At 36.2% G+C, this 15,783-nt stretch overlaps 1 protein-coding gene across 2 annotated transcripts in view; it reads right to left on the bottom strand.

Annotated features, from left to right (window-relative positions):
* Positions 1-15,783, bottom strand: part of SEPSECS (Sep (O-phosphoserine) tRNA:Sec (selenocysteine) tRNA synthase) — a 38,360-nt gene that overhangs the window by 5,059 nt on the left and 17,518 nt on the right. For both annotated transcript variants that reach the window (XM_082389296.1, XM_082389297.1), the window contains 2 exons: positions 3,228-3,321; positions 1,687-1,777 (listed from right to left, as the gene is read on the bottom strand). In XM_082389296.1, coding sequence (XP_082245422.1) covers positions 1,687-1,777; positions 3,228-3,321 — 185 coding nt within the window. The remainder of the gene's footprint in view (positions 1-1,686; positions 1,778-3,227; positions 3,322-15,783) is intronic.

Genomic DNA, 15,783 nt, shown 5'->3' with positions numbered 1-15,783 from the left:
TGTGTTACTAAGCCTTACACCTACTTAGTAAGAAGTTTAATAACAGCCATAAATCGTAGCCTATGAAAACAGACTGCAGCCTTAAAATAAAATTATACAATGCACTTCACATAGGAAAGTACTACCTGATGCTTACCATTTACTTATCTTCTATTAAAGAGCTACAAGCTCTAGGAATCAAAAACACCTTTACATCTTCAAAAAGGTAAAAAGAGGGCTTCCCTGGCGGCGCAGTGGTTGAGAATCCGCCTGCTAATGCAGGGGACACGGGTTCGAGCCCTGGTCTGGGAAGATCCCACATGCTGTGGAGCAACTGGGCCCGTGAGCCACAACTACTGAGCCTGCGCGTCTGGAGCTTGTGCTCCACAACAAAAGAGGCCGCGACAGTGAGAGGCCCGCGCACCGCGATTAAGAGTGGCCCCCGCTCGCCGCAACTAGAGTAAGCCCTTGCACAGAAACGAAGACCCAACACAGCCAAAAATAAAAATAAATAAAAAGGTAAAAAGAAAGTTATTTCTGTTTTTGTATCAAATACCAGAATCTGACTTCACATATACACACTTTAATGGAATATTTAAGTTTGTAAATCAAACCCCTTTGATTAACTGCCGTGTATCGTCTCAAGTAATCAATGGACTAGAATTACACCTATCTGATCATGTTATGCAATGGAGGGTTTTAAAGCCAGGATCCAGCAGAAATTACATAACTGCTTACAGTGGGTTGATGGTCAGCAATCAGTAATATTCAGCAATGGTACATGCATTTTTAAAGTTTGATTTCACTGTCATACTTGATATAAGCAGATTTCTAACAGTACTTTTTTTAAGAACTTTTTAAATTTTTAATTAAGATCTAAGATTTAATTAAGATTTTTTAATTAAGATCAACCTAAACACAAAGACAAATATGGCAACACTAAAAAGCAAGGCCAAGAAAACCATTTTAGAAGCGTCAAAACTATGCTGCAAAAAAAAAAAAAAAAAAAAAAAAAAAACTATGCTGCATATAGATATAGCTCATCAAGGTAAAAGGTGAATTAATAGAAGATTTTTTTCCTTTTAAAAAGTTGTTCTTTGATGTGAAATCTCTAACCTCTGGTAGTCAGAGAGAAATTCTTTAGCAGAAGCACGTAAAGAAGAGTACTTAGAGCAAGGTACTTTTCAAGTCATTTTTCTCTGACCTCATCAAACATAAAATGAAAAATGAAATTCATCTTAAGCTATGTACATATAAAAGCAAAAAGTAGATTTTTCAAAGGCAGTACTTAGACAAGAACTGCATAGCGTTTTCAGTTTAGGAAATGGACTTTTCCTTAAAAACATTTTCACTTAAACTTAGTAATGAAGACAACTTATTTCTAACACCATAATGTGACACCACTGAAGATTATCTAACAAAGGAAAATAAAGACAAAAATTTGTACAGAGGGGTAATGAACTTTGTTTTTGTATGTCTATTAAAGCAAACAAAATTCATATCTTTCCTGTGACTATTTCACGTTCCACAGGTGACTGACTGTGTGACAGCCTTACAGATTCTCTACCTCATCATTCTTTTCCTCCACGATGAATTCTCAGGTGCAGTTCAGCACATACTTGGGGGACTTACTGTTAAAGAAAGGTGCTTTATTAGTGTTAATTTTGAAAAGAGAAATAAATCCAATCCTTTTTTAAACATACTTACCTGGCTCCAGAAACCTGTCTGGTAAAAAGCATGGAGCCAAGCTGAGTGACAGCTTTGTCATAGTGTTTATCTAGTGTTTTAAGTGTCATAGCTGAAAAAGAAAAAAGTATTCCAGTAAGCCTTGGTTCACCAGCACAAAACCACTTAAGAAACAAACAATCACGGAGACATCACTTTTTTTATTGTGCTAATAAACATATAACATAAAATTTACCATCTTACCCAATTTTTAGGTATACAGTTCAGTGGTACTAAATACATTCAATCTTGTTACACAACCATCACCACCATCCATCCCCATAACTTTATCTTATAAAACTGACACTCTATACCTATTAAACAACAATTCCCCATTCTCCCCTCCCCCTGGCAACCAGCATTACACTTTCTGTCTATGATTTTTAGTACTCTAAGTACCTCATATAGGTGGAATCATACAGCATTTGTCTTTTTGTGACTGTCTTATTTCATGGAGATATCACTCTTTATTCATTGTCACATGGCACCATTTCACTTTAATGTATTTAATAAATTATAGTAAGGATTTGTTTCCATATCAGATAAAAATATGTTAACATAAAAATGCTCAGAATCAGAAGAGAATTTCCGTATCACCCTTCCAAAAAGTGAATTTTCCAATTATATAAATGGAACAATGACATGGATAATATGACTTACCATACTAGATACTTTACAAATATAATCTCAACCATTTTTAACAACTTTGTATGTGAGGGATCATTATCTCTACTTAGGGAAAAGGAAGTTAGAGGCTAGTACATGGCAGAACTGGGATTCAAATCATACCATATCACCTTCTATAACATCTACATAGATTATAAACCAACAAAGGACTGATTGGGGTGATTTTATTACTATCAGTGGCCAAATGGTTTTCCAAGGAAGCCCATTCCTGAAAAAGGCTTCAATTACAAATTATTATTTCCTTACTTTCCTCAGATATACATGAAATATGAACCATATTATACTATATATATTCACAAATTAAAAGGGGTAATCATGAAGTTTAAAAGTTAGTTAAATGCATAAAAGTCAACATTCTTTTTATCCTGTTTAGTAGCTCTTGTACTACATGACAAAATGAAATGATCATAAACACAGATTTCTCTAACACAGGCATACTCAAGAAAATAAATAATAATAGCATTAAAAATTTTAAGAATATCTTTAATGTTATGGTGTTTTGTTAACTGGTAGAAATTTTAAAATATTTATATAGAATCCTTATCAGTGACCAAGTTATTTTGGTGAGAAGCAAGAGTTAAAAGTATTATTTTCCATATATTCAGTATAACACTTAACATAGATTTGAATTCTTTCTTCAGCGTATAGGTTTTATCTTAGAAATACATTACAGCATTTATAAAGGCTGACTAAACTTTTAAAATTTACAAATTAGCACTGTAATGAAATTAGAAACATCACTGTAACCAGAAAGAATTCATACTCTTCCTAGAAACACCAGCTTCCCACTGGGGATGGTTCAGAAGTACTATTTTTTTCTTAAGAAAAAAAATTACCTAAAGATATGGGATTGTGAGGTGTATGCAACACTCTTTCATTGTAGGCTTCTGACAGCTTCTTTAGTTGGTTGGACAAATATGAAAACATTTCCTGCAACAACAAAATGTTACATTTAAAGAAAATCAAATAAATACTCACGTGCAACTTGTTAGATTTAATAAAACAACCCTGATTGGTGTACAGTCTATGCTGTAAATTAAGTCATTCATATGCCCTAGGAGTAATTCTTTTCCTTTGCCACAATATAGAAAGATTTAAAGCTGCCAGAATTACCAGAAACCACAGGATTTAAAGGTAAAGAACCAGCACATTTCCTGCTCTGGGGCCATCACATATCTATCACAAATCCTTCCTCTTTTCAGAACCTCCAGGGCTACCACTCTAGTCCAAGCAGCCATCAACCTCTCCCCTGGACTACAGCAATAGATTCTAAATGACTTCTCTGCCTACTTTCCCACCCCTCCAGACAGAGGCCACAGTGGTCTCTCAAAAACATGAATCAGATCATGTTCCTCCCAACAACTTCCTCCTGTTAAGTGTTAAAAAAACCAAACTCTTCATCCACGTGACCCACCCCAGCCAACACACCCAACTCAGTGACAGTCATCCCCTCCGCTCACTACATGCTAGCCACATCAGCCTCCTTTCCAATCCCTGAACATGTCAGAACCTTTGTGCCTGCTTCCCCTGGACTTGGAAAGCTCTTCTCCCAGATGATTCCATGAGTGGTCCCTTTTGTCACAATGTAAGGAGACCTTTCTTTATTACTTCCCTATTAAAGTAGCTCTCCGACTCTGCCCACCCCCAACTCCCAATCTCCCTCCAACACCATTACCTATTTTGGTTCCTTCACTATACTTATCACAGTCTGAAATTTCTCTTTTATTTGCTTAAGTAAATATTGCCTATGACTACCTATTAGAATGGAAAAACTCCTTGAAAGCAGGGACTTTCTATCTTCTTCACCACTGCTTTCCCAACACCAAGAAAAACGTGCCAGACTTTTAGTATGTGCCACACTTAGGAAGAGGCAGTTTAAAAATGTATTTCCTTTAAATATTATAAACTTAAAATTAACAATTCCCTTAACTCAATTAAAAGAATACAGCAACTAAAAACTTGTATTTGCTGTAAATACAAGTTTACAGCAAACTGTAAAATTGTTTCTTGATCCTACTCTGAAAAATAGTGTATACCCAGTAGTAAAAAATAAAAATACATATATTTTACAAGTACAAAATCTCATGTGCACATGTATGTGAGAATTTAATGAAGCTACAAATATTAAGTTGGCAACTGTTTGACCTAAAATTATATTTTCTTCTCCTAGTAAGCACTTTAAAAAGTGTTGAAATGAAAATCTGCCCAAGTGAGTCTGCAGCTGAACAAAACCCATTTGCACTGACCTCCTCCAGCCACAGTCAAAACATATAAACTCTAATGATGCACCAAAGAGCCAAGGGCCAACAGAGTACCCAAGTGGAGACATGAGGAAATGATACTTCAACTTCAAAGGCCACATAAGCGGCTTCAGTTTTCTCTACGGTGAGGGTTGGATAGTCTGATCCCACACTGAGACCCAGAGTAGCTTTTTCATGTCTAAAGTACGTAGTAGATGACTAACTCCATCTTTTGTTAGGTAAAGATTTAAAAAAGAGGAAAATTCTTACCAGGTTTATGAATTATTAATGAGTCTCCTTAAGACCACAAACATTTTTATCCTTGTCAACACAGTATATTTTATATTCTGAACTAAAAAAACTTTAACTAATAGTCATTCTTAAATTTTTAGGATATTTTATAAGATCAATTCTCAGCATGCCAGAATGATGAAACCTTAGATCACTAAAATGTACTGATTCTTTTTATATTCAAAAAGTTAACGCCCACATCTGTCATGCCGAATGAAGCTATAAGTAAACACACTGTTATATGTAATAAGTCTTTCTCTTTTGTCATTAAAAAAAGTGTATAGAAATACTTAAGGATGCATATGTTATCACCATTTGCAGAAACAGAAAAAAGAGTGGGCATCTTTTCTTAGACATATAAAGATTTCCTGGCCCCTCCTTCTTAAAGTAATATCGATGTTCACTTCAGAAGGTGAAACAATAAGAAAATCAAATGAAATTTAAAAAATCAAGAGTTTTTCCTGCAACTGAAACAATTCATAATCTTTTAGTACCACACCAGAGTTAATGAAGAGTAGAATTCCTAGGTTTCATTTATATATTTTCATCTACTCTGAAGTAACTAGGTCATAATTTAAATGCTCAGTGTTGGGAATTCCTTGGCAGTCCAGTGGTTAGGACTTGGTACTTTCACTGCCGAAGGCCTGGGTTCAATCTCTGGTCGGAGATCTAAGATCCCACAAGCCGCGTGGCGAGGCCAAAAAGAAAAGAAAATAAATGCTCAGTGTTGTTTAAAAAAGAAAAAAGGAGTCACATATTTTAATTTAGATATTAACTGTTGATTCTTCTTCATTATATTATACACCAAAGTCTTAATCTGCATCTAATTCTCTCTTACTCTCAAATTCATTAACCTCTCATAAGCAGAAACAAATCTGATAGCCAGGAAATGCCTTTTACAGACTCTTACATTTTCCCCCCTAACAACAAAAAAACTTATTTCAATTGTGAGGGCCAATTTAGAATATTATTCTATCTAGTCATGGCTCACAGTAATCACCAATGCGGTTACACTTGTAGAGTGAAAGGAACCTGATGAGTAGTTAATTTGTCCTTAATTTGTACTTAGCTATTTCTAAATAAAAAAAAAAAAGAAATGTTTCCTTAGTAACACCCCTGGAGGGTGCTTTTAAATTTACTAATGTATTTGTGGCTATTAAAAAACAAATTTTCCCAATGTTCAATTTCTAATATTTAACAAATTAGTTCTAACCAGTTCTGTCAATGACTTGCTAATGCCACTAGAACTGTAGCTAACATTAGGATAAAAATCTTCAGACTATGAACGTAATACTAACTCAATCACATATCACTAGTATGGGAGTAATTAAACAAAAAAGAATATATTAGTGAGTCAAGTTCACATCCATCTGCAAATATTTTTAGTATCTCTACTCCATATAAAGGGTTATGATAGGTAATCCAATAAGCAAAGCAGTTTACAATATCTTAAAGCTCAATGTACTGAATCCTACAGTATTTCTCATATTAAGGTCCTAAATGCTCTCCCATTGATATCACTACATTTAAAAAATATCATTTAAGAGACTGTACCACTATTTCCTACACTAATACTTAGCTAAGCAGTTTTTATCTGATATATCAAAGGTATTCCAGAACCTGCACTATTTTTTGCTACAGTTAGATCTATAACTGACATTTATTATAAAATACTTCCGTAAAGGGAGAAATTTATAAGCACCCCAAGCAAATGTATACAGAAAGATCTTACTTAAAAGAAATGAAATATTATCGATTTTCTATGTCTCTTGTGCTGTATTTAACTTAATTTTAAAAGACTCTTCACTAGAGATAAACTGAACTGTATACCTGAATGCTAATGTCAGCTACATTTCTAGACTAAAAATACAAAACTTTACACCATAATTCAAGATGTTAATGGAAGAGAAGTTGAATTATATTAAGCATTATCTTTCGTACAGTCTTTTGCAAATTGATTTGCAGTTGTGAAGCCCAGCAATCTAGCTTATCCCTTCCCAGAACCCAAAGATGTGCATAATTCACTAAATTTTAAAGAAAAAGGTCTTATGCTTATACTGCTTCATATTACAGGATAAGATAAAAGAGAACTTCACATATTATTACAATCTGCCTCATAAGGTGGGTAATACAAAAAAAAGGAAACATAACAAGTAGTCTGGTATTTCATTGATAACATGAAGGATGGATGGACAACGGACTGTTGGTACGTATCCACACACACAGATGTCCTTAAGTGAAGACAACAGTACTAAATGAGGGATGCTGCTATCTATGACTGTGGCCAGGCCACAGTGTCCAGGCATACTCCTTGCATCACAGGCTAAAGCACTGCTTTCAAACTCTTCTGTTGAAGCCCCATATCCAGGCCTGAAATCTGACACTTTTGTTGAGATTCAACTACTCTACTTTTAGGGCTGCAAATCTTCTAAGTTCCCAACTTAGCTTTATTATAGGACATTGTTTGAAGCTGTGTCTTACGTTCTCCAAGTTGCAGCTAACAAAGTCCAGCCACTGGAGCAGCCAGTCCTCTGTCATTCCTCTCCTGCGCTGGTCCAATTCAGCAGATATTTGCAACAATGAATGATTATCTGCCTGCCCTGTTCAGCAAAGCACTCTTCTAAAAGTAAAGCTAAGCAGAATTATAATGATCTTCTCCAGAACCAAATGTGAAGTAAGGATGAACGTCTAAGACTGATCTTTCCTTCTACATAGAGCAACTCAAAGAAATAGTTTCTTCAATTTTCACCCCTTTTCTTAAAGGCCTCTTCGGTTAAACTTCCTGGTCACTTCTCCCCTCAATGAAGCAGATGTGTTGATCAGGAAGGGGCTAAGAGCAAAGAGGTTCAATTCACACCCAGAGTTCCACTCTCTTTGATCCTTTCACCCTTCAAAAAAAAAAACAAGGCTTGAGAAGGAATGGCTTCAAGCTGAGTTCTTGTCTGCCTCCACTGTGAAAAAGATAAACCCTTTTTGGAAGATGCAGAGCTAGATGAAATAAACTCTAAAAATATCATTGTGGTGAATAAGGGCAAGGAATAAAAAAAAAAAATCCTAAGTTGTCTTTTAACGTTCCTTTTTTAGTAGGCAATAACACCAATAATATAAAGAGGAACTCTCAGTGATGGTATATAAATAGCTCTGGCTGGAGCAAAATAGCTTTGCCTCAGCTTCTCCACAGCTAAACCAATAAACTATCACGATTGAATTTCCACAGTTCAAAAGCAAGTCCATTTAAACAAAAGAGGCCTTTACTTCTGCAACAAATCCAATAAAAAAACAATATTTATGCTACATACATGCAATTATGGTTTATGGAGGACATCCACATTTTTCACCAAAAAGACTTTTCTGTTGAATGATGTTGTTAAAAAGCAAACTTTATGCTCTTACAATGACAGAGTTCTCAAAATTCTCAAATGAGCATTTTTATACTCTGACAATTACTACTATAGACAGTCTCTGTTCTAAGTAAATTCTATACAAAGAATTTTAAATAAAACCAATGAATACATTAGAGCCTTTGGGGTTTTACACACCTCCACTAGATAAGAATAGAGGTCAGGAGATTATCATTCTGATGGCTCAAATGCTTAGCACACAGCAGGTAAACACTTCCACAACAGTGGATGGGTGACTGGAAGCAGTGGGAAGAGTGGGAAGACAGAAAGTGCAGAGGCTTTAGCATCACCTAGACTTGGGTTTCAATGGCAGTTCTGGCACTTATATGTGATCCTTCGGTAAGTATACTTGTTCTAGCCTCAATTTCATCTGTAAAATGGGGATAATACCTACCTCAGAAACTTGCTCTGAGTAGTACATGAAATGAATAATGAATTCATTATAATGAATATAATGAACCTAGCAGAATTCCCGGCATACAGCAGACATTCATAAAAATATTAGTTTCCTACCCACCTACTTTTCCCTTAGCCTAAAATAGTTTTCAGGTTGAAATAACTAACATTAGCTAGCAGGACTCCTACAGACACATGCTAATACCCTGCAGCTATAATCCCATTCTTGTCCTGTCCCTGTTCATTCCACTCTACACTATCTAGAAAAAGGAAAAGAACAAAGTTCTGGATGTTACAAAGCGAGTTACGCTTGACATCTAAAATGGAGTCATCCAATTCATAACACTAAAAACATAAAATATCCCCACAAAATATTTACCCAATGATTCATAAAGGACAAAGTCACAATGAAGAGCAGAGCTGGGCTGCCTACTGGATCCATTCACCAGCTGAGCTACATATTGCTGCAGGCCAGTCTCAAAGAAGGTGGATTTTCATCCTTGCTAAGCAAAATGTACACCTGCATGGGCCTTTGGTATCACCTAAAAGTAGCTGAAAATTTTAAAGTCAAACCCTAAATGTCAATGGTCAGAAGAAGCATGGCATAAAAGAAATTCTTAGATTCCAAAAAGATGACAGAACACCCCTAATATCAACAATTCCAAAATCCTTAGGGGTAAGAAAAGTACTTTTGGAAGAGGAGTATCCACTAGGGAGGAAGCCCTACTCCCAGAAGTACAGTGCCTGTTACATACAACAGGTAATCACCATTTTAACTTACTCCTTTTCACAAGTTTTCAACTATATCCATATGGAGAAATGTCTTTATAAGAACATCCAAGTCACAATGGAAGTCAGTATCAAAATGTTATTTGCTTTCTGCCTAATTTTATAGAAAGATACTTATTCTGTGTAAAACAAGAAAAGACTATACAACAGTGGACCTATGTGTTCCCAAATGCCCTGCATTAGTTCATTCTAAAAACATCTGATGAGCATCTACTATATAAAAAGCAAAGAATAGAGGGATTGATTGGCAAACTCCAAAGTAGGCAGTAATCTACTAGACTACCCAAAATCAAGGACCAAGTTTCACTTCAGACACCTGATGGTAATTTTTCAGGGATGTGCATTCAAACAGTCAGTTTAATTTGCTAATTAAATAAGTTTACTATAAAATTACTCAAGACATATTAGTTTATACAGCAAATATTTAATATTATTAGCTATTATTTACAGTTTCAATTCAAGAAGAACAAAAACAGGAAAAACTAAATAGTATGTTTATTTGATATTATAATAACAGCATATAAAAATTTTAAAAATTTGTATCTATATAATAAAGTATCATTTTAAAATGTCTAACTTAAAACTCTGTGTAATGGTTTTATTGTTTGAGCTACAACATATTCTATTTATTTAGTTTAAAAATGAAACTTTAGCCAAATCTGCAGACTGATCAATATAAGGTAAAAAGTAGCTACAGTATAAGAAAACTTTATAACTATGACAACTAAAACTACCAGAAATAAATAGAAAACTAACAAGTTATATTTTCAAGCTTTGATTTTTGCGGTATTTGTGCAGTTCATCTCAAACGCCATGAAATATTATCTATGTATAAGTATTAAAATGCTATGATATTATATATTTCCTCTCCAAGTTGCCGTTATAGATACAAGTGACCTGTGTGCCCCAAAATAATGGGTTTTAAACTTGGGTGTGCATCAGATTTATCAGGGAAGTTTGGTTAAAATGCAGTGTCTAAGCCCCACTCCAGACCTACTGAATCTGAACTTACCCTAAAGGAAAGCGATCTAAATCACAAAATCTCCAATAATTGCACAATACTTTGCTTTCCAGACTCAGTCTAAAATACCCTTTAAGAATTCTACAGTTATGCTAGTCATCAATTCTAGCCTACAATTAAACCATGGGGGCCACTTAATAAGTGCACGAGTTGCATTTTCATAGAATAGACGTCACTTCTTCTGGTGACACTTGACCCTGTGAGAGCTGGGCTAGGTGCCCCAGCTGGGTTAGGTGATATATGCTCTCAAATACTCTGCTTGTTCTTTCATAACTCTCATCAGACTTGTAATTATTTATTTAATACGTAGACTTCCCCGACTATAATTTCCTTAAGGGTAACGACTATGTCAGTCTTGTTTGTAAATTTAACCTTAGGGCCTATGCATAAACATTTCTTTGCTTGAATGAATGAACGAGCAGGGGCCAATGCTGCTCAGGTAATGTGGGACCAGAGCACAAAGGATCATGATGGATCATAATGGGAGGCTAAGGAGTTTGGATTTTGCCTTACAGGCAACCAAAACCCAAAGCGGAATAACTTGAAGAAAGGTGCATTTTTAGAATATATATATATATATTTTTTTGGTCACACTGAGCGGCTTGTGGGATCTTAGTTCCCTGACCTGGGATTGAACCCGCGCCCTCGGCAGTGAAAGCGCACAGTCTTAACCACTGAACCAAAAGGGACTTCCCCATTTTTAGAATATAATCTGGCACTGCTCTACAGCATGACAAATTAGAGTAGACCAAGACTGGGGATCAGGAGAAGAGTTAGTAAGTTCTTGTAACCATCCAGGTGCGATATGGTAAGGGCTTTAGTTAGGGAGTCGTGGCAGGGACAATGGAAAAGAAGAAATGAATGTTTGAAACATTATGAAGGGTATAAGAGGAATTGAAAGTATCAGCATTAGACAAACTATTATATACAGAATGGATAAACAACAAGGTCCTATTGTATAGCACAAGGAACTATATTCAATATCCTGTAATAAACCATAATGGAAAAAAATATGAAAAAGAATATAATATATGTATAACTGAATCACTCTGCTGTACATCAGAAACTAATATAACATTGTAAGTTAACTATACTTCAATGAAAAAAAAAAAGAAGTATCAGCATTAGAAATCTAGTTTAAAACGAAAGAGGTAATTTATTGGTCATCTAACAGCCAGTTCTACAAGCAGGTAAGGCTGGATCCAGAGACTCAAATGACTCTCAGTTCTGTTATCCCTCTTATGTTCTCTACTCTAAAGAAGGCTTTCTTGGCATGGCCAGAAATTTGGCTGCTGAGAGTCATAAGATTACATCCTTACAGTTTACTATCTGCAAAGCAACATACACAACATCTCTAAATGAACTATCAAATCTGCTGGAAGGACTCTATCTCCACATGTCCACCTGCGAACGAGGCTAGCCAGATCACACGTCCACCCCTAAGAAAGAGGAGAAGGGACCCTGTGACTGACAGTCTCACCAGGACCACCTGGAGTCAGAGAGGGAGTTCCCCAGCAACATTGGTTCTGCACAAGCAAACAGTGTATATCTAAAATACAACTGAGCTTTTTTGGCCAAAGCAGCTAAATGTATTATTGTTTTTGCATCCTCTGGATATTAGTAGACCTAGGTCTTCAGATTTATAGCTATTTAAAGTAGCTACATTGCTACCAAACTAATTATTTACCTGTATTAAAAAAAAAAAAGTACAGTTTAGAGGTTTTAAGATAGAGGATCAGAAGCCCAACTGCCTAGATTTAAATCCATGTCCCACAATTTACCTCATACATATTACTTCTCTGTCAAATGAGGATAACACTTCACAGGGCTGCTGTGAGGATTAAATGAATACATGACAAAGTGCTTCAGGGAGAGCCTGCCACATGGTAAGTGCTCAGTATTAGGGGTTATAACTTCATATATATACATAAGTGTATTTACACATATATGGTATCTGCTAGATAACACAAGCCCTGCATTGGAAGACTATGTTAAGAATGATTTTACATGAAACTTTTCTACCCAGTAGTCAAACCTTAGTGCTCACTCTACCTGACCTATCAGTGGCACTGGGCAATCACACTTCCCTCCTTGATACACTTCCTTCACTTGGCTTCTAGGACTCCACACTCTTGCTTTCCCTCCTTTTCAGTCTCCTTTTCTGGTCTCTTTCCTTCTCCCAGACCTCTTAATGTTGGAGTGCCCCAGAGCTCAGTCCTTGCACTTCTTTTCTGTTTAGACTCATTCTCTTAAAATCTCAGCTAATCTCTTCGCCAATTAACTCCCCCAATTTTTTATGTCCAGCTCAGCTCTCTCTCTTAACACTAGACTTGTATCGCGCTCCATACCTACATCTCTACCTAGATGTCAGAGGACATCCTGATTTCAGCTTTGTCTGAAACTGAACTCTTGGCCTTCCCCTCCAACCCACGGGCTTCCCCATCTCAGTTAATGGCTCCTCTATTCTTACAACTGCTCAGGTCAAAAATCTCAGAATTATCCTTGATGTCTCTCTTTCACTCACAATACATTCATCTGGAATTTCTGTTGGCTCAATCTTCAAAAGAGAGCTAGAATCCGACCACTTCCATCACCTCCACTGGCACCATCTAGATCCAAGTCAACATCACTTCTTGATTTCTGCAAAAGCTCAACTTCTACCCTTGCCCCCCTAATTTGTTCTCAATACGACAACCAGAGCGATCCTTCGACATACAAATCAGGTCACGTTACTCCTCTATTCAAAACCCTCCAATGGTTCTCTATCTATCTCACTCAGAATATGAGGCAAAGACCTTATATGGCCTAGAAAGCCCTACATGACGGGCCCCACCCCCATTACCATCCTGACCTCAACTCTCACAACTCTCCTTGATCACGCTGCTCCAACCATACTGGCCTCTTCTCTGCTTCTCAAACACACTGACTCGGCCCTGATTCCTGGTGCTGGCTTTTTGCCTGAAACACTCTTCTCCATCATACATGTATACTCCCTCAAACTTCTTCAAGCCAACCCAAATGTCACGTTCTCAACGAGGCCTGCACTAACCACTGCATTTAAAGAATCAATTCTCACCACTTTCCCACACACATCATCCCCAATCCCCCCTTGTTTTACTCTATTCTTTTCTTCCATAGCGCTTTCAGCTTTATAATTTATGTATTAAACATTTATATTTTTTGTGAATATAAATAAACATTTATGTTTTTGTGATTTGTTATGTGATTTGCTGGTGTCCTCCATATGAAATGCAAGCTCCACAAGAGCGGGTATCTTTGTCTGTTTTATTGATTGCTCTATCAATATTATGTGCCTGACACATAACAGATGCTCAACAGATATTTAGTAAATTAAGTATTTACTCAATGAAACCTATCCTACACTCAACTTTATCTACTTTGAGTTTCAAAGAAACACTAGTCCATACTGTAGACCATGCTATTTTAAATGGGCTTGTCATTGTTCAGATGGGGGGTGGGAGGGGTCAAGACAGCCTAATGGGGGCGGAAATGGATAGGTGGTACCATGAAACTGAAGAGACCATCATCTTAAAAATTTCAAACTTAAAAAAGTTTGATTTATAAATTACCCATATGATTTGTGCTGGATTACTAAATTACAGGCCAATTCCCATGATTACAATGCTCAAGGCCCAGAAAGTAGCTGTTTTATTTCAGGAAATATTCTATAATCTTTTAGAACTAGAAGTGGCCTGAGATAGCAATTGTTTCTTTCACAAGTAATGAAACAAAATCTGTGAGTTCAAGAACCTTTTCCATAGTGAAACAACTAGTGACAGGAGAGCTAAGACCCACTGACATCGGATACAACTCAACTCTCATACAGAGAGATGACGGTTTTCTGCATCTATAAACAGTCTTCACCTGTCATACGGAGAAGGGCCCTTGAAAGATTCTGCTGAGGTTTTCTCCTGGTCAGAACAAGATGATTACTTCTTGGAGTTTATCAAACTGGAGTGTTAGTCTAATCATTTAAAATTTCTTTTCAGGCATAATTTACATATAGTACAATTTCAGGTGTCCACTTTTATGGATTTTGACAAACATACAGTCATGAAACTACTCCCACTATCAAGATACAAAACATTTCACTACCATTAATAGCCCCCTCCCCCAGCCCAAGCCTCTAGCATCCAGTGATCTTTTCTCTGTCCTGATATTTTTTTGCCTTTTCCAGGATGGCATATAAATAAAACCATACAATATGTAGCCTTTCAAGCCTGGCTTATTTCATTTAGCATAATGCATCTGAGAGTTGTTACGGTATTGCATATATCAGTAGTTTGTGTTCCTTTTTATTGCTGAGTATGTACGTACCACAGTTTGTTTATACCCCAGATGATGGACATTTGAGTTGTTTCCAGGTTTTGGCAATTATGAATAAAATCACCATGAACATTCACATAAAGGTTTTTGTACAGATACAAATTTTCATTTCTCTTGAGTAAACAGCTAAGAGTGGGACAGCTAGTTTATGTGGTAAGTAAATGTTTATAAGAAACTGCCGGTGGGAGGGAGGTAGATTCAGGAGGGAGGAGATATGGGAACGTGTGTATATGTGTAGCTGATTCACTTTGTTATAAAGCAGAAACTAACACACCATTGTGAAGCAATTATACTTCAATAAAGATGTTTATAAAAAAAAAAAAAAGAAAAAGGGCCAATTAAAAAAAAAAAAAAAAACTGCCAAAGTGTTTTCCAAAGTTGCTGTACCATTTTGCATTCCTATCAGCAACATCTGAGAGTTCTACTTGCTTGAGATCCTTGCCAGTGTTGTCTGTTTTTATTGTTTGTTTGTTTGTTTGTTTAATATTAGTCCTTCTCCTAGGTGTGTAGTGGTATCTCACTGTGGTTTTAATCTGCATTCCCCTAATGACTGAGGTTGAGCATCTTTTCCTATATCACGTAAATCTTAAGAGATGTCCTAACAATGGAAAGTAAATAATTACTTTCCTATGCGTTGAATTAGTGGGGAGAAAGGGACTAGGGTAAAACAGGGCACAGAAAATGTTAAACTTCTGTTACATATTCATAAGGCTGTTGAGAGGATCCATCAGATGACGTACATGAAAATACTTTAAAATATGTAAATTACTATTATAAATCTAAGGGACTGTAATTGCTACTAAGTGTTAGAAAGTTATACAGACACAAAAACTGCACCAGGGGCCTCTAGCTCTCCCAGATGGGAGATGAATACAACACCTTAGTCTGACCTGCCCTACCAACATTG

This window comes from Balaenoptera borealis (assembly GCF_965194805.1).
Source record: "Balaenoptera borealis genome assembly, chromosome: 4".
Lineage (NCBI taxonomy): Eukaryota > Metazoa > Chordata > Mammalia > Artiodactyla > Balaenopteridae > Balaenoptera > Balaenoptera borealis.
This window is presented reverse-complemented; position numbering and strand designations above follow the sequence as displayed.